General features: G+C 44.4%; 1 protein-coding gene across 1 annotated transcript in view; it reads right to left on the bottom strand.

Annotated features, from left to right (window-relative positions):
- KIF13B (kinesin family member 13B) overlaps positions 1 to 19,935 on the bottom strand; it is a 102,416-nt gene that overhangs the window by 9,008 nt on the left and 73,473 nt on the right. The window contains exons 36-38 of the mRNA XM_025194882.1: positions 14,067 to 14,184; positions 12,002 to 12,135; positions 435 to 497 (exon numbers count right to left, since the gene is read on the bottom strand). Of these exons, the coding sequence (XP_025050667.1) occupies positions 435 to 497; positions 12,002 to 12,135; positions 14,067 to 14,184 (315 nt within the window). The remainder of the gene's footprint in view (positions 1 to 434; positions 498 to 12,001; positions 12,136 to 14,066; positions 14,185 to 19,935) is intronic.

The following is a 19,935-nucleotide window of genomic DNA, read 5'->3' as shown; positions in this document are numbered from 1 at the left end:
CTGCTGATATCATGAATTGGGATGAAATGTAAAACCAAGAATTAAGCAAAAAAACCCCACTCAAAATAAGGGATACTTGAAGAAGAAACTTCCTGCTTATAGAAAACATTTCACCTAGCAATTCGCCTTTTAAAGCTGCAGCAGAGAGCTAAGCTCTTGTTTTCGCTACTAATGCAATCCTGATTAGTAAGATTTTCAAATTCAAAAAAGTGTTGCAAGCAAAGTAAAGGGAAAAAAAATTGAACAGCACCTGAGACAACAGGGCAACCTGCACTGCAATTCACGGTCTAAGAGCGAAGAAACAAAGCTCGTGCACAGGTTTTAGGTAACGATACCATAAGTGGCCTTTGCACGCAGCTTGTCCGCCACCTCGATGCGTTCCCTACCACGATACTGCAAGCAACCAATGCTGTCGCGCCCTGCAGCGTGCCTACCTGCTTTACCTTCACAGCGCTGGCATCGACGCTGGCAGACTGCACCATGATTCGTGGAACAGGCTGCAGGGACGGGGAAGAAACACAAAAAACATGGCGTTACTCTCACAACGGGTTAAATAAAGGCAGAGCAAGTTTAACCCAAGAGGCAAAAGTGAATTTCTCTTTAACCTCCTGAGTGACGAAATGGTCTTTTCTCACGAGGAGACTGAACTTTGCTAGTTTAACACTGTCACAGGTGCCCTGGTCTGAGGGGGGACATAAGCAAATGCCGTCTTCAGCCAGGGCGCGTCTACACATGCATTAACGGGCTTTAGTTAATACACATTAAATCTAGTACCTCCGGGCACGTTTACACATGCTCCAGGGGTGGGTGGGGGCGCTTTAATTAGAGTGGCTTTGAGAGCTGCTCTACTTAAAGCACTTCAGTGTCTCGTGTATCAGCGTCCCTGCGCTTCAAAACAGTGGTGGGAGCACTTGAACTAATGCTTGTCAAACGAGCCTTAGTTCAAGTGCCCCGCCACCATTGTGAAGTGCAGGGACACTGATACACAAGGCGCAGGAGGCTGCTGGAGTGCGGTAATTACCACGCTCCAGCCGACTCAATCTGCAAACTCGATTAATCTGCAAATTTGATTAATCTGCAATCTGTCATTACAGTGCATCAGAGCAGCCTTCGCGCTCATGTAGAGGCACCCTCTATTTTGAGGTACTAGGAAAATGTGCATTCACTACAGAGCGTGCTTTAAACATGACACAATGCGCATTAAATAAAAAGCACATTTTAAGTGATGCTTTAATGCGCATTAAAATAGGCTAATGCGCATTAAAGTGCACGTGTAGATGTGCCCTTTGATAATAAGATATTTAAATGCAAGGAAACAACATCTACAAGTGCAAGCTCTTGGAGGGGATGAATAAGATATGTTGTAGCAGGCGTGGTTTCTCTACAGCATCTGCTCATCGGCCAGACTGACCCTTAAAGAAGTCCTGGTAAAACAATATGAGTTTACTTTGACTGACATCCCGGTAGGGGTGAGTTACTGGAAGTGGCAGAAATTCAATAGACTCTAGTCACCCACATCCCCCTCAAAAAAAGTCTTGCCTGCCTACGGTATCTGTTCTTACAAGCTCGTCAATACTGTTTGCTCTCCCTCAACCAGCAAAGCAAAAAACTCCAACTGCTGCAAGCCTCAGCAGCAATCTTTTAAGCATCACTCATAACATGCAGAACGTCTACAATATGCACAAGTCACTCACCAACCACTATATTGTGCCCCCAGTAAAACCACCTCCTGGTATCACAACTTTCTCTTCCTTTCAAATGCACACGTTTGCAGTGGAACTGTTCACATCATAAGTATTTCTTGCAGGTTCATAAATTAAAAGACTGGAAATAATCCCTGAAGTGGTCGCATAAAGGTGGCTGCAGCAGCTAATTCTAACTCCCAGCTGGGGGTCTCAAATTTAACTGCAAACCTGGGACCTCCTGCACGGTACTGTCAGTAGTAGATGGATTACCAACGTGCAGAAGAATCTTGTAGGGGGGAGCACGGGAAAAAAAAGAGAAGAGGGAAGAGGCAAAAACCGTCCTCTTCAGCACAGCATAGGGAGGGGTGCACAACTTTTGGTCACAGAGCTCTTTGGCCATCTACATCTTTTGGGAGAAATAAGCTCTTTTTCTTTGGAGGGATATTCCCAGTTCCCTTACAGGAAACATATCTGCAATGCTAATTTTCAGGATATTTTGAGAACGCAGCTGCAGTTTGTTTAGCAAGAGCGGAATATTCCATCTTAAGGCAAGATGCAGCGGGGACTGGTACGGGTCTGCAACGCCTCCCACCTGCATCCCTGCCACGAAGAACACAGCCAAGTACCAACCGCACTAACCTTCCACCAAAGAGGAATACGTTCATACAGAAAGAACAGCTAATGTTTATGAAGGCGACTGATGCAACTAAAAACCCACAAATAGGCAATCTCCCCCCACTATGTTAGTTAAAAGTTAAAAACAAAGTAGAAACTACCTTATATTTAGATTTGTTATATCTATCTATCTATCTATCTATCTATCTCACCAATATATATTGGTGGTTATATCTATCATACATATATACATACACACACATATATACACACACACACATATATATATACATACACACACACACACACACATATATACACATATTATAACTTGCTGGATGAACCTAAATGCGTGGTAAAAATGTATTGTATGGCATCCGTTCATCAGCGGGTGATGATAGATATTGCAGCTATTCTACTGACTGGTGCTGCATTGTCTCTTGTGGCTGTAAAGACCGATGTTAGACGTGCAGGTCCCGTCACAGTGGTGACAGGTGTACATGGCGTTAGGGGCTACTGTACTGACAGGCTGGTCCTTCAGCCATGTTTCTGTTGTGATTCGAGTGAGCATTTCTCGTTGTGATGTTGGACTCCATGATTGAGAAGGAAGCGCCACTTTGTCCTGTCTCCTGGTAAGGCCTCCCAAAGGTTTGGGTTGATTCCAAAAGCCTTCATATATCCTGCTTGCAGGTATCTTTGAAGCGCGATTTCACGTGCCCTACCTCCTACTCTTCTCTCCCTGTCTGCAATCTGCCCATGCAGGATGTCCTTCAGGATGCGCCAGCAGAGACCCCACTGTTTGAGTAGTGCAACGAGGGTTGGCAGGTTGGCTTTAGCGATGACCTCTGTGTTGGCGATTCTGTCTTGCCACGTGCACCATAAATAGCATAGGTGGAAGCTGTTTGGCCTCTTTTCTTGATGTGCATATGTTGACCATGTCTCACTGCTAGACATAAGGACCCTGAGGATGCAGGATACACAAGCAGCTGAGTTTTGATTGCAAGTTTTGTGTTGTTCCAGACTCATTAGGAGAGCTTACTGAAAGTGGTAGCTTCCTTTCCAGCGCGCACATTTAGCCTCTTATTTTAAAAAAGTATTAAAATAAAACCAATCGTGTGTTCCTTTAAAGAAAGGAAAATGTCTCGGATGGTCAAGTCAAAGTTCTTGCACCTTCCTCAGCAAGAGGCAAGGATACCACTGACGTATGGTTCAGAGAGGACTGAATCTATTCAGCTGCTTCAGGAACTACTGTCCACAGTTTTGCTGTCCTCATAGGCCAGACCCCATGAGGGAGTTATCGGGAGCAAGTACCAAACAGTGTCTAACAAAAGTAGCTCTTTCCAGAACTCAAATTGGACCGAGGTTGGTGTCTGGTGCTTCTGAGTCTCCCATCTTGCTTGTCAGAATCTCAGCTTTGAGTGAGTTTCTAACAGCCATTAAGAGTGCTATTAAATTAGTGCCTTATGCCTGAATTTGATGAGAGTCAGGACAGTGGGTTTAAGGAGTGTAAGCTCCTGCTGGTCATCTCTCTGGTAGCTCAGATGCTCCCCGATAATTCATCACAGTCGCTAAGCATTTACCTTCTATTCAAAGCATGCTAAAGAGGAGAGAGGTGGTTACAGGGCATGCGTCTATCACCAGGTCTTCACCCGTCCTGTGCAAGTGCATTTGAACCTCACTTTGGGGAGCTCAGCAGAACATATATGTAACATCTCTATTGTCTACTGAACGTGGTCATATGTCACATCTCTATTGTCTACTGAACGTGGCCTCCCAAAGTAGGCGGAGCTACGGCAAAAAGCACTGGTTTCCTCATCGTTCCCGACTCGACAGAATGAAGGGCTTATTGCCACGAGTTCAAATCTAAGTCTACTCATGTATCAGAGATTCAGGATGTTGGGGGGAACGTGTGTTTTAACTGCATTTACACCCCAGGCATCTAATCCCAACTCTGAAACCAACCCCACGTGCGACCCTCCTTCTTAGTTTCACCATTTGTAAAATGAGGATGCTACACAACCTCTCTTGGAAGGTACCTGGGCTCTACGGATAAAAATGTTATAAAACTGCTCAGAAATTATCTTAATTTCTTTTCTTATTCTGTTACATTTTACTTCCTTTGATAGGGGCACTATTCACCTTTGAAAAAAAAAAAGAAGCAAAAGAACACCACACAGGAAAGTGTTTTGTTATCTCTCAAAAAACCTTCAAGTCTAACAGTATGTAAACCCATAAAACCTAAAAACTGGTTGGTATCAAATAGCAAAAGAAATAAAACCGTTACACTTTAACCGTTCCTCATCAAGTGCTAAGATACTGTTATCCTCCCGAAGAGGATGACAAATGTAAAAATCTCTTAAGATACCTTTGCCAGCCAACTTCAAAAATGTGGAGGGAAAAAAAATAAGCAATTATCAAAAGTGGCACTTAACCAACTTTGCCGTTGACAGGAAACAGATGGGTAAGACGAGAACACCCTCGTCGGGCAGCAAAGGTATTAAAACAAATCTTTGTTATGAAATGTAGTCAAGTTACGTGGGGAGGCCGAGAGAATAAGTATTAACGCAATTTGTTATGACTACTTGTGTTTGTGAGAAGACATTTGTTGGATGAAATATGTCTCCGCCGCCAGAGCCAGATTCAGGATGTGATTTCAAGCAAAAAGCTCTCGCTAAAGTCAAGCTGCACATCTGATAGCAACACTTGGACCGATTCATTTAAGGCTCCCGTATAGGTCATTCTTGGTGTATGAAAAACCTTGGACCCAGAAAAGAATGTAAAAGCAACCCAGTTTGGTAACAGCTTCCCACTGAAGGTTGCTAAACATACTTTAATGTATATGAATAACCTTTCTTATGAGATCTATCAGAGGATATGAAGATTTTGCAGATAATCCCAGCAACTTTCATCTTTTTTTTAAATAACCCACTGTTGTCCAGCCTTTGTCATTTGTAAATATCGAATTTGAACATCTGGAAATAGATGGTAATAAACGCAGAAATATGAAGTCACTTCAACAGAAAGTTGTCTGGAAGGAAATGGGATGGCTCTGGGGGGATTGGTAATAAAATACGCAGCCTTTCAACTCAGGCTATTGGATGAAAGCCTTAACCTTAAGCCTGCAGAGTCCCTCTGCATTTACCGAGGTTACTCTCTGCTTAATGTAACGTGCACACGTAAGTCATTTGCTGGGCTGGATCGCAGCACTCCAGCTGCTAATCTAGAGCTTGTTACTGCAAATGAAGCTACCACCAAGTCATGGCTTTTTGTAGCTCAGTGTGAACTGAGCTGGACTGAAGGGTTCCCGTGTCTGATCCCAAAGACCTGCCACAACAGCGACCTGCTTGCCTACATGCCATGCTGTCTCAGGGCACGGGTGCACATACATTGGAGCGGGTTCAGAAGAGTAGCAGCTGTGGCCTTCTAACCATTACATATGGATGAGCCAGAAACAATATAAATATAGCAAAACCACTCCTACTTTAACCCTGGATGAAGCAGTATTAAAGCTGGAAGTGGTTTTGCTATATTCATATTGCTCCTGGCTTGTCTGCACGTTGTATTGGCCACACAGTAGGAGAGGCCAAGGACTGATTGGTCCCTGGAGCCCAAAAGTACGCCCCAACTTCTAGAGATGGACCACTCAAGTCACAGCTGAGACACGCAGAAGGACAACAGAGTTCCCACTGCTATTTATACAGCCCCATCTGCAGACTGGGATGACACTGGTTGCAAAGACAGTGAATCTGACAACACTCTGTTCACATACCCATTAAAAAAAATTTTTTTAAAGGTGTCCGTGATGTTGTAACAAATAGTTTGCATTCATTGAATGCTATAAAAGCCAGTTTGAGAGCATAAAATTTAAAACCCACTGTCACAAATTACACAAGCCAATAAAAACAGAATCCCCCCAACACACACAGAGCATGCAAAAAGAAAGAAAGAAAAAAAGCAAAAATATTCTTAAAACTTTCTTCTTCTTCTCTCACAAGTATTTTCTGCCCCTTTCTATGGCTTTAAAATGAAGTTGCTTTGTTCAACCACAGAAGTTCCTGCACAAAGTTTATGAACCACTATTCAGTAAAAATATTTCAAAATGAGAACCCACTTCACCTTCCACATCACCGCCCATTCCAGCCAGCAACAGCGTGTGTGACTGTCAAATATCTGTTGTATTTAGTGCACGATTCACTGTACATTATTTTGAGTGCAACTACATTTATTTCATTTCTCAATTCCAGGAAGAAACATTAGAAGAATAATGGGCGGTAGTGTCTAAATAAGTTTCTTTAACATGGTCAGATTCTGGGCTTCACTGGCTTATCTTTAAAAGCTAGTTTTATATACTCTTTTTCAGTATAAAAAGGTTTTAAAAAGGATGGCAGGGGAAAGTGAATTCAGTGAGCAACCAAAGTCCTCACAATCCTGTCACAAGAATTAGACACTATACACATCTATGGAGCTATACACACACATACACACATATACATATACGTGTGTGTGTGTGTGTGTGTGTAATATACTACCAGAGAGATCTGGTTTACCTGAGTGGGTTTCATTAACTGCAGTTCATTATTTATCTCGATTGGCATCTAAACCTGCATCAGAAGGTCGAAGATAACTAATTTTGTCAGCTGCCCTCTCCTCCTGTGTCAGCCCTCTGTATTTCTGGAACACAACCCGGAGAGCAATGAATTATGACGTTACCGCAGACTCAGACAAGGGAATCGTCTAAAGACAGCTACGACATGAAAAATCGCCCTCTCGTTTTGGTAACGCACTAAAAGAGCCCGTTCAATAATTCACCTACACACTCAAATACCGGTGGGTTGTGAAAGTATCTAGAAGTCCCTCCCCAAAAAATTAGCCTTCAAAAGTATTTTTGCAGCCACGTTCATCTGAGAAGTCGGCTTTTGCCTCTGTACGATGTGGTCTGCACGCTTTCACACGTGCCTGCTTAACACCAACTGCTCCATGATGCCCCCAAACGTCACCGTGTGACCTGTTTGGGAAAGGATCATAAGGTAGAGATGACCAGCTCTGTCTTGCTCAGATTATGAAAGCAAAGTGCTGGTAAAGACCAGCTTCAATAGCGTATGCACAACTTAAGAAGCGGCTATACAATGAAGAACATGCAACTTCCTTCATCTACCTCCACGCATTTTCTACGTGTAAAATAACAACCTCTTCCCCATCAAGAGCAAGACTAGGAAAAGGTACAAATGCTGAATGCTGCAAACACCAACTGGTTTTAAGACAAGAGAATGGGAAGCACAAAGCTAGTTAAATGATTAAAAAAACCAACGGTTATAAACATAGGTAGTTGTCACGTATGAAAAAAGTCCCGGCAGTTACTAAGCAAAGGGCACCAGATTAGCCAGCTAGGACATGTATTTTCTAAGTTAAAAGTATATAAACAGCTTCATCAGAAGCCAATCTTTCAGGTACATAAACAGCTTCATCGGAAGCCATTCTGCGAGTTACATAAAGAATCCTATTATGCCAAATTAATTCAATCTAACTAATTAGAGAGCAGGAAGTTCTTTCAATTATTTTATGTGCTGTCTGAGAAACACACTTGAATACGAGAGCAGATTTCATTAATTGCGGTTCATTATTCTCCAGATTAGCTACTAAACTTGTATCAGAAGGTCAAAGACAGCAATTTTGTCAGCTGCCACCACCTTCACTGTAATGTCTTTGCATTTCTGGAACTCAGGCAGCCATTGATTACAAACAGAAACCAGAACTGGGAAAGACCATCTTGCTCAAGTAGCGCATACAGGATTGTATCTTACTTTAAGGCAGTCGCCTACTTAAACAAAGGCATATGGTGAAATAAGAATCTGCAGCAAAGAGATAATTTTTGATCATTTTTCAGGACAAGTGCTCAGAAGCGTCTGCTTCCCTCTTACTTTGAAAGGATTAGGGATTTTTAAAGCTGCAGCTCCCTACAAAGAAAATATGTGCAGATCTGGGAGCTCGCTCTCTCTGCAAGATGCTCGGTCATGATGAGCTTAACCTTTTCTGCAAGTTTGGAAATTAAAATTAAGCGCTGTTCCATCAACAAACGAGCGTGGTATTCAAGAGCGCTGAAACACAGATAATTTTAGCTACAAGATATTGTTTAAAAGCACTGATCCTCCACGAGGGTGCTCCGAGATCCTTTCAAGGGCGCCGCGGGGTGATGTGTGATGTTAGCGCCGTAACGTGGCAAGCCGTTCACAAGAAAAGCCCAGGAATTCAAATAGAAATGTATAGGGTTAATAACATTCTGACCTATCGTGATCTTTGCAAGAGAAAAATCTCTGTTTTTCCGTAGCCAAAAAAACAAGCGGAAACTAAGAAGTGGCATTTACCGAGGGGTGCCTGGAGTCTAGAGGGATTGAGAACCACTGGCTTAAAATGCGGTTCGGCACAATATAACTTTATAGATAGTACTTTTTACTGAGTCACCAAGCCAACTAAATCTGTCCATCAACCATAACATTTAGAGAGAGGAAAAACAAGCCTGGTCATCCTATCCGTCTCTGCCGACAAACAGCGGTCTCTCTACAATTAAACCGACTCTAGACAAAACACCAGGGAATAAACAATACGAGATGAGGGTTGCACTGCCAGCTTTGAGAAGGTTTAAGACTTTTTGGTAGAATAATGGAAACAAGTCGGCAAGAAATTTGAGGTTTCCTTTTGCTGAATTTCAACTCTTCTTGAGGGCATGCCCTCAAGATCTTTCCTCTAAGCATTGTGTTGTCTCTAATGACGCTTGCATCCAAATGCTTGTAGACTTATGTCTCCACCCCTTGTTTTTTTTCTTTTAGCCAAGTTGAAACTAGGCATTTTAATCTTTCTTTGTAAATCACTGCCCAGCCTTTTGCTTTTCTCTCATTCCTTTCAAATTGTCAATCACTTGCTGATAAATAATAATTCGGTGTCTAAAATACCACCCAGCGACGCCCCAGTAACGGCGTGAGATATTCAAGGTGCGCTCGGTACCGCAGAGCAGCCCATCATCAACTCCGTTCTTAGCGACTTTTGCAAGCGCAGGTGGAGTGTCGCGCCGGCAGGTATTTTGGCAGCCGTATATGCAGTCTGCCATCCCCTCCCGCCCCGGTGGGAACAGCATTTCAGTCATCTCCCTTGAACACCCATCTTCTACTCTAACCTTAAGGAACGTCCATTTAGATTCGTCTAGGTCCAATATCGTTCTCTTTCCTGGCCATCTCTTTTGTACAAGGTGGCTTAGACTTCAGGGCATTTTGCAACGCTTCCCGATTTGGCATCTGCAAGAGCTAGCTCTACCACGGCCAGTATTTTAGAAGGTGTTACAGCTGAACACACCAATCCCTGCAGCTCTCCCCCCTCCACCTACTTAATGCATCGCCATTTATCACGACGGCTTTGTTTAACGGGCCACAAGCCGAAATGTAACCCAAGGGACTATGTCTGCACCAGCCTGCATATAAAGGAGAACTAAGATAGCATGAGGTATGGTGTCATTTATGTTTAAAAAAAGAAAACATTATTCCAAAAGTGCACGTTTACCTCTTGGTGTAAGCCAGGCTTGTCCTCTTAACTGTTTCAGGGGCTGCTTTCACTTCTATGCCCTGCAATTCCCAGCGGGGAGCAGGAAACCCAGTTCATTTACTGACAGCACTGTGAAGAATGTCTCTAGGTTTCCTATGGACAACTGGTGACCTGAACGTGTAGTGCAGCTGACTTGTCACATTAGGAAACTAAAAGCCCTGAAGCTTGTATTAATTTTTATGATTTCATTTCATTATATTGATCCAATGGTCTTGAAAACCCTTGGGTTGCTCTCCAGTGTAACCCAACATTACGTACACACTGCTATTTATACATTCGGCATTTCATGTATCTAGTTATTTTTGTCAGAGAGACTCTTCTCTCCCCTTGCATTCCCAGTGACATGCCCATTATTAGGTTACCTGAGCGCTCATTTACTCACATTTAACACACAAGATTTCTTTCAACTGGAAACTTCAGAGTCCAAAAACCTGCTTCCAGAGAAACCATTGAACAGACCAGTTTGGAGTCATAGGAGGGAGTGAAGTCAAGTTGTTAAAGTAATCCAGACTCCACCAGTTCTCAGTGTGATTTCAGACAGCTCACGAGGGGTGAGCCTAAATATTCAGTGCCTAAATATGTTTAAAAATCTAACCATTTTGAGTTTTATTTATCGTCAGTTTTGGATGGGTAAACTGAGGTAGTTACACACTTGCCAAGGTTGTTATAAAGCACTTGGACACACGTGGATGAACGGCAGTGTAAAAAAATGCAAAGTACTGCTGGAGCAATAGGTAGTGATTGACACTGTTTTCACCATTTGCTGTATTTTACCCCATTTTGGTCTTTAAAGGGCCATAGTCAAATAAGAGATTTTTAATATATTCTTATTTTTATTAGTTATTTACTTTTTAATACGACATATACGTTTTAAATTGGGACTTCTAAAGTTCTAGTGTACTTACAGTACATTTATGCTCTTTAATTACTTTTTGATTTGTACTAAGAACTTGAACTAGCAGCGAAAAATTGGGTAACTCCACATTCCTGTGATCCGAGATACCCGGCTGGGATGGTTTTAATCAGAGACGATTCTGCCTTGAGTAGGGGCTGGATGCGACAACTTTATGAGGTCCCTCCCAGCCCTCCTTTTCTACGATCCTGAAGTTTAGTTTGAGTCTGCTTATAGCAAGACCTGAACAAGAAAGCCCAAATCTCTCTCTCACACATACCCCCCCCCAATCTTACCCTTACACCCCCCCCCCCCCCACACACACACACACACACCCACACCATTCAAACATTTCTACAAGGGAGGTGGAATACACATTCTGCCCCATACTCATTCTCACTACTCCAAGTACTAGTGAACTGGATCTCAATTTTGGGGCAAGGCTGTGTAACAAAATAATGCTCCAAATCTGAAGGCAAGAACTGAGCCTAGTTAATTGGATGTCCTATAGAGCACTGTAAAAATGCAGCTACACTCTCTTAGCCGTAAACCTGGAGTTTCTCAAGACAACACAGAGACTTTATATTAATCAACTATAGCTTTTTGTATAATATCACACCTTTAAAGTTCAGGATCTCATTCCCAACAGGGCTCTTGGTCTTTTACTATCTCCTAGACCATCTGACTATGCCTCAGTTTGCCTTTGAAGCATGGGGGCAAAATATGAGCTGTGTGGAGACAGAGGCAATATCGCAGGCACATGGCATCCTCTACACACTTGCTAAGTAGACTGGGGTAGAAGTCAAAACTGCTGCCCCAAGTACAAAGCACAAGTCAGAAAGAGGTGATGCGGAGTGGGGAGGGGAGAAGGGAAATGAAATCAAGAATTAAAAATAGAATTACATTTTCCATTTGGCAATACGCAAACAACACTAAGTGCACTTCATAAATTTTACTATTGTTGCTGCAAGTGGTATTACCATAAATCACATTAGTAGTGCTCTTGGCACTTTTCAAAAGCCAAGCAGGCTGAGAGTATCAATAAGTTTAAACAGCTCCACTATCTCAGATAGAGTGGAGGGGAAATGGATCACAAGCTTTTACTACAGTCGACTAAAAGCCTGGTTTCCCCTGCAACAACATACAAAACAGCCTTTTCTTTCTGCCAGCAAGTCATTACAGCAATGCTCACCAATATCTCTGTATATATTTTTTTTACCTGCTGTGCAAGAGGAGAGGGTTGCCTGGCCTTTTTGTCCTCTCTCACAGGAAAGAGAGACTTAAGCAGCTTTGGCATCTGAGGCACGAAGGATTTTACTGGATTCAGGTAGGAGGCAGCCAAACTACTGAGTCCTGTCAGCAAAGTTAAAAAAAAATAGCTATAAGATTCTTGCATAAGAGACAGTCAACACACCTCCTAACACAAAAGAGGGAGTCAATCAGTGGTTAGAAAAGTGTTTCATCTTTTTTAGACTCAACGTGCCCCTTGTTAGACTCCAGGCGTCCCTTGGAAAAAGCCAGCTCTCAGTTTCCCTCCCCTTTTTTTTTGGTTAGAAAAGTGTTTCATCTTTTTTAGACTCAACGTGCCCTTGTTAGACTCCAGGCGTCCCTTGGAAAACTCCAGCTCTCAGTTTCCCTCCCCTTTTTTTTTTTTGACTATAGAAAATAATTAAGCAAATCTTCTGTTGCAAATAACTCAGAAAGACCACAGCACGGCAGAATGGTTTTGACATTACAGATTCCCATTTGAAATCTTGGAGTTTAACTTGAGAATCATATTAAGCGTTTACATACCTAACAGTGCGAGGATTACATGGTACCCTGTGGCACCCTTGAAAAGATCTCATGGCATGCCAGCATGCTGGGGCACTCGGGTTGAGGATCACTAGGCTGTGGATCTGTAGACTGTTTCTAGTCCCATCTCTTCCTCTGAGGGGCAAGGACTTGAGAGGCAACAGGGTGAGGGGAGAAAGAGATATTTCCTTTCTAAAATGGGGCGAAGAGCTTAATATTGGCAAGCTGCTTTGGAGTCACTATGTATTTTAGAAATTTCTGTGGCAGATAACACAGAAAAGCTATCGCCAGGTAGCGCAAGACTGTAATGTGGCAAACTCAATTATTAAATCAAACACTAGAGACCACTAGATGAGTTTTGGTCTGGATTGCAGTGCTTGCTACACCTACCATCCCGTTCCACTCCACCTCCCCCGAGAAACACCAGTTATAACTCTTTTATATTTGCTTTTATCTCAACACTATGCTCTGCAATATACTGCAAGCTCCGTAGGTCAGCTGCAAAATATGCATCCCAATCTGTTTTTTCCCCCCCAAAATATATCGCTAGCCTCACGGCCTCTACTGCTTTGCTTGCATAACACATACTGTATTAGTATGTCTGCACCGCGCTGTCCTGGTTTTAGAATTGAACCTTCTGGGACAAGGACTGTGACTTCCCAACTAAAAGGCACTGTTAAACTCCCAGCATTTACTGCTCGATGCTTGCAGAACTGCAGTTTCCAATTTTAAGCAAAGGCAGGCGATGGGTAAAGCACAGACTCGGGTCAGTGAAGGCCGAGTTCTTAGATCATGGGTACGCAAACTAGTTATCAGAGGGTAAAAAAGTGGAGGGGATTTGTTACATATCAGCTGTGCCGCACTAACTAGCTGAGTGCAGGGTCTTGCCATGGATGAAAGCTAAGCCACATCAGATTCGCCCCAAAGAAGAAGGCAGGACAGTGGGAATCCTACTACCTTTTAATCACACATGAACTAGCTTGCGAGCCCATATCCTCCATGCTGCCAGATGCGTGCTCGTACAGTTCAAAGCACAGCAAGGCAACCCAACAGGATATGGATGAATGTATATTTGGAGCTGTTCTACAAGGGAAGGGGCCACTTGCTCCAAACTGGGCAGCAGCTGTTATGTTCTGACAATGACGGGTGCACGAGGAGGATGCAGGATGTCACAAAACAGCTCCGACTGCAGCAGGGCTTCACCCCAGCATTCAAGTTGGAGCAGTTCAGCCACATTCAGTATCGCTCCCAGCTTGTGCACATGTAACGGTTAGACCGTGCTCTGATCAGCAGCTCCCCTTTTGATGCAACCCCAGATGAAGTTCTGTCCATTCAACTGTTAAAAAAAATAAAAATCACGCGACTTCCTAAAGGACCTCCGTCCTCAGCTCGTCCCCTCTTCTCACGCTTCGCTCTCTCCTGAAACACCAGCTAGAGCACTTAGCTCTGAACTTTTGCTATAGCTGACTTAACTTGGGGGTAGCCGTTACCTGGGTCTGGAGAATGGTTTTGCTGAACAGGGCTGGGCAAAGAGGTACGAGGTGGGGTCATCCCGCAACTGGAATGTGTCGAAGTTTGGGATACGTCTTGCTGGCTTTCCCATCGGCTCTAGAAGAAAAACGAGTTTTGAAAACGTAAGTATTGCATACAGGAGGAGTCCACTGCTATTTTTAATCCCATGCAAGCATATCGCAGCTCTTTGCTGTACGCAGAATGTGCAAACCTAAGGACAGGGCCCCTGCCCCAAAGCATTTTCAGTTGAAAGGCCCAATCCTGCGAGATGCAGAGCTCCCTCAGCTACCACTGGCATAGCTGGCTCCTTACAACCACTGAGGACTCACTGTGGGAATCGGTGAATGAAATTCTGCAGCCTGTGTTACATGTGGGTCTGACCAGACCTTTGTAATGAACCCTCCTCTTGGCCTGAAAATCTGCAAAGACTTTGTGACTTTCAAAAAGGGCAGTCAAGTGAGGTATGGAAAAGAGTAAGAGAGATGGATGGAGAGCCCTGCAGAAGAGAAATCTGATTTCTGAACTAAAGACTGGAAGCTGGTCTACAGGTTCAAGTAGTGGGAGATGAGGATCGGGTCTACAGGAAAATAACCCGATCGTGCTTGTTGCATTTCCTATAGAGCAGAAGGGAGAACAGGTGCAAGACAAGGAAGTTAGACTGCAATACATACCAGTATCATGGTGGGAGATAATTAGAGGATGGGGTCAGGGTTTTGGCATTGCCAGTAGGGGTAAAATGTGGAGTCGCAGAGGGCCTGGAGATGAGAGGGAGAAAGGTTGGCAAGGTGAGACTGGGCAGCAGACAGAAAGGATATTTTACAGACACTGCAGGTCTTTAGGGATGCTCGGTCTACCTGAATCCTGTTCTACGATCCTGTGTCCTTTGGCCAATGTCTACTGGGCCCACACCCCTTCCTCACAGCCCTCATGGTAGAGCAGATGCAACGGCCCCTCTGTTCCTTTGCAAACCCCCGACCAACAGATTGTCACGGTAAAAACGAGGGTTCAGGTCCTGCGTCTACATGAACAGCACATCCCAAAGAACCAGAGTCAATGAAAGAAATAAACTAGTCTGCCTTTCAAATCTTTGTCCACGTGGGTCCCACTGTAGGGGACAAGCTAACAGGTCTCTCTCAGGAGGATGGTGCTAGGAGTCCTATCCAAATGGTTGCAGGACTGCCTCAAATGGGCATCAGATCCAGAGGCTGCGATCAGTGAAGAGAGCCAAGGTCGCCCTGATCTCCGAGCAGTTGCCCTGAACTTTTCAGATGTACGATGTACCTCAAGATTGCCCAGGAAATGGCTGGAACACCACCAGAGTGTGTTTTTATGCACCTGGGCAAAACTTACCTATTCAGTTGACTATTATATTATTAAGAAAGTCCCTGGGTTGAAAAAGCCTCCCCCCAAAGGTTACACACAACTGGTATGTTTTACAGAAAAGCTTTGGTCTCTGCAGAAAGCTGGAGAGGGCCATCAAGATTTCAAGCATGTGAAGATTTATTTCTCCAAAACATGAATGAGATTGGCTGGTGGGGAAGGGGAGGAAGCGTGCAGAAGCACACCTATACCCCAAGCACGGAGAGGAATACCTGCCAATTCAAATGAAAGCATGAGACCACTCTGGTTAGGAGCTGAAGATGCAAAATGCACAGAAAAGTGTCCTGTCATTTATACCCGAATCTTGCTGTCCCTTTAGAAAGTAATAACAGCCCCAAAACACTGTCTTGCTAGAGGGCTGGGATAAGGAACAATGTGCTAAAGGCTCAAAGGTTGTACCCATTAGGTCACAAGGGTGCAGCATTTGGCACCAAGAACAGGAAAGTCCCTCACGGTGGAAAAAAATGCATGGATCACGCTTTTCCAGAACTTATCCACTGCTGGATGCAAGAATATGTGACTTTGAATGGGAAGGTGACAGGTAGCTAAATGAGCCCTAACAGAGATGAAAATCTGGACTGTTTCAAGGATAATAAATAATCCAGGAGAGCAGGAACAGATTTCCCCAAGGGTTGAAGGTCACACAGAGCAGCTCAGAGCAAAAATCATTTCCAAACGGATCTATACATTACTCTCATAGAATCAAAACACCATGTACTCTCTATAGCACCCAACCAGCTAACATCCATGCTGTCAGCTGAAGAGGTGAGGGGTTTGACTGCGGAAATCCGTGAAATATCTAGGAAGAGCAGCGAGTGGCTCAGTTGACCAATGCATTACTTCTGATCATCACCAGTTCCAGGTCTACCCTGGTGCTATCCAAGCTATTAGTAAGGCTTTGTCCCATCTCACTCTTCCAAGGACACGCTGGGGAATAAGCCATCCTTGCAATCTCCTCTGGTCTTACGTTTTGTAAACTCTTTGGGGCAGACACCCTGTTTTCATCCTGTGTTTATATGGCAGGGTGCTGGTCCATGAGTAAGGCTCTTAAGCACTAGGATAATAAAAAGTAATAGTACAAAGAGAGACCCTGGAACCTGTAGGGGGTTAAAAAAATACTTGAATCACTTTGAGAGGAACTTGGTACGGGCTATTTGGTATTTTAGAAGCAACTATGATAAAGGCCAGGGGCAGCTGCAAACACTTGACACCTACACAGACCAATATCCAAAGAACATCATCATCATCAATCCCTCACGGTCAAGGAAGATTGTCTTCCATGATTGTCTTTTCTGTGGGTTCGAAGATGGCTGACAAGGCCTATCTGGGATCAAGAGATAACGGTGGCACGCTGTTTCTGCTGATCCCATTTTTCCGTCTCCTGTTGTCTGAGATCCTTGCAGCGGACTCTTTCTCCATTTGGGGCAGTCCTGGGCGATAGTTTCCACGAGTTGATGTCCACATTGCATTTTTTCAAGTTGGCCTTGAGGACATCCTTGAAGCGCTTTCTCTGCCCTCCTCTTGAGTATACACCTTGATTGAGCTGGGAGAATAAAACTTGGTTCAGGAATCTGGAGTCAGACATCCAGATGATGTGACCGGCCCAGCAAAGTTGATGTCAGATGATGGTTGGCTCGATGCTCGTGGTGTTTCTTTGCAAGAGGAGGCTAATGCCGGTGCATCCGTCTTCCCACTGGATTCATAGGATCTTCCACAGGCAGCATTGATGGTACTTCTCCAGCAGCTTGAAATGTCTCCTGTACACTGTCCACATCTCAGCTCTGTACAGTACGGCGGGGATCATGACTACTTGCTAAAGCATCAGCTTGGTTTCGGATCTGATGTCATGGTCTTCAAACACCTGTTTCCTCAGGCGTCCGAAGGCTGCACTTGCACGTTTGAGGCGATGCTGGATTTCTTCATCGGTGTCAGCCTTCTGCCAGAGATGGCTTCCAAGGTATGGGAATGTCCTCCAGAGTCTTGCTGTGAATCTGAATTACTGGAGCTGAGGACTGGCATTGGGTACATCTACACACCACCATTAAAGTGATGTGGTAAACTCTTGTGCAGTTCACGCTGGAGTCAGCTGCTCCTGGTTGCAGTGTCTGTACGTACAGATGCTGTGCCTGGGAGGGACCACAGCAGTTTGAGCTGGGGTGGAGCAGCCCCGGGCTGGCAGCAGGCTTGGGGGTATCTGCCTTGGGCTCCAGGTTTCAGTGCTGGGTGGCAAAAAGGCTAGCTGGGGCACAAGAGTGCCCGAAGAGCGGAGCTGTATAGCTAGGCGGCAGGCAGGGATCTGGCCCCCTGCTGCCTGTGCTGACTGGGTAGTTTCCTCCCGGGTCAGTGTTTACACATGCATTCAGGCACAGTTATTTTTGCACCATAAACCAGCACTATCCCCGATGGTACTGTCTTATGGTGGTGAAAATGAGTTTGCTGAGGTCCAATAGTGCTGCACGTGTAGACTGTGACACTTCACACCACAGCAAATTAGGCTATTGCACATGTGTACACGCACCCATGATTAACAGCTTGTTGATGGAAGACCTTAGTCTTCTGAATGTTAAGCGTCAGTCCCATTTTCTTGCATGCCTTGGTAAAGACATCAACAGCTGCTTGAAGGTCTGCCACACACTACAGCATCATCAGCGTACAGGAGCTCGATGACTGAGGTTGGGGTGGGTCTTGGTTTTGGCCTGGAGTTGGCTCAAATTAAACAGCAGGGTTTTAAAAAGTTGAGGATGTAGGGAAAAGAAGTTAGAAGAAAAGACAATCTTCATTTTAGACAGTAGGTCACAGACATTGGGTTAAATGTGACCCACCAAGTTTAAGATGGCTGCAAGCCATCTCAAAGGAGGTGCTGGTGGGACAGGCATTACTGCAGTAATGGTCAGATGGTGAAGAGGGTATATACAGCAGAAAAGGTCAGTACAGAAGGGATAACTGAACTCTGGGCAGATCAAATACCACCCTAAAAGAGCAGCGGGGCGCATGGTCATAGCAGTAATGATCACTTGTCAAAGGAGGGAGACTTATGCTATGCGAGTAAGCCAACATTTAGAGACAAACTCCCATGGCCAGTAAAACTGCAAGATATATGCTCTATATTAACTGGATGCAGTTCCCAAGTTTCGCATATGCTTATTATATATGGCTCTTACTTGATTGCTTTGTACGCTCTCTGACCAAAACGTTTAAATTTGTAAGTAGTGCCAGTTGGTTAGACTCAGTGCTGTGCAACTTTAGTCTCCATCAATGAGGGTGGCAGGAGAAGGGAAGAGAGCTGATAAATCATGCGTCTGAAGGAGCTGTCACTCCAAGTATACAGTACATGGTCACCGCCAAAATGACTGAACACCAAGGTCAACTGACTTAATTTAACAAATCAAAAATAACCACTACACGAACATGTTCTTTGCTGCATTTTGATACAAGGTTGTTTCTAAGATGTCTTTCTGCCTTCTGCAATACTTTCCCCTTTTAGTCGCTCTCGCCCTTCTCCGCTGGTAGATGACAGAATAGCACTCTGTCCCCCAAGAAGAACAAAGCAGCTTATTTATCATCGGTAAATATGGCAAATCGCTTCCTAATGCGTTCTCTAAGCTTCACCAGGCTCACCTATTTCTCCGCAGTTGGAAAGCCATTAAAACACTGCCGCCAGGCCATAAGAATGGATAGCCTTAATCTTATCCAAGTCTTTCATCGTCAGCAGTTGAGGATGATCTCTCCCATCAGTCAAGACAAGTCCATCGGTGGCTAAGAAGGCCAAACTTAGAGCCACAGGCTATCTAGCAAATGCCACAGGTAGTGGGTTGGTTAAAGGGAGGCTTGGACCACAAATTTCTCGGTCTTGTTTCCTTTCTTTCCATTTCTGTCATTTTTCTGCCTCCAGGGCATGCCAGTTTTCCTCAAAGTAAGATATGCCTTCTCTTACAAGGTGTTGTCATGCAGCTCTGTCCTGAGCTAGTTTTTCCCCAGTTTGTGGTGTCGGTGCCACATTTCTTAATGTTCACCTTGAGGGCGTCCTTGAAGCACTTCCTCTGGTCCCCATGTGCCCTTGGCTGAATTGGGAGTATAGCAGCCGTTCTGGTAAAGGTGCACCAGGCACGTGTGCACAGTGCCTTGTCCACCGCAGCCGATGTTGAGTAATCAATGCTTCCATACTGGTGAGTTAGTGTCAGTGTGGACACTGGTATTTGTGCGATGATCCTCCCACTTTATGCCAGGGATCTTCCAGAGGTAGCGCTGGCACTGGCATTCCAGGCTTTTCAGATGATCCCTGTAGGTCACCCCAGTTTCACAGCCATCGAGAAGAGCTGGGATTACCACAGCCTTATATAGTAGGAGCTTTGTTTGAGTTTTGATGTCGTGATGATTCACGAAGGCAGAGCTGGCACACTGGATCCTATACTGGATCTCCTCGTTGATGCTGGCCTTCTTGGAGAGATGGCTGCCGAGGTATGCAAA

Source organism: Alligator sinensis, unplaced genomic scaffold (assembly GCF_000455745.1).
Source record: "Alligator sinensis unplaced genomic scaffold, ASM45574v1 scaffold1825_1, whole genome shotgun sequence".
In the NCBI taxonomy this organism is placed as follows: domain Eukaryota; kingdom Metazoa; phylum Chordata; order Crocodylia; family Alligatoridae; genus Alligator; species Alligator sinensis.
This window is presented reverse-complemented; position numbering and strand designations above follow the sequence as displayed.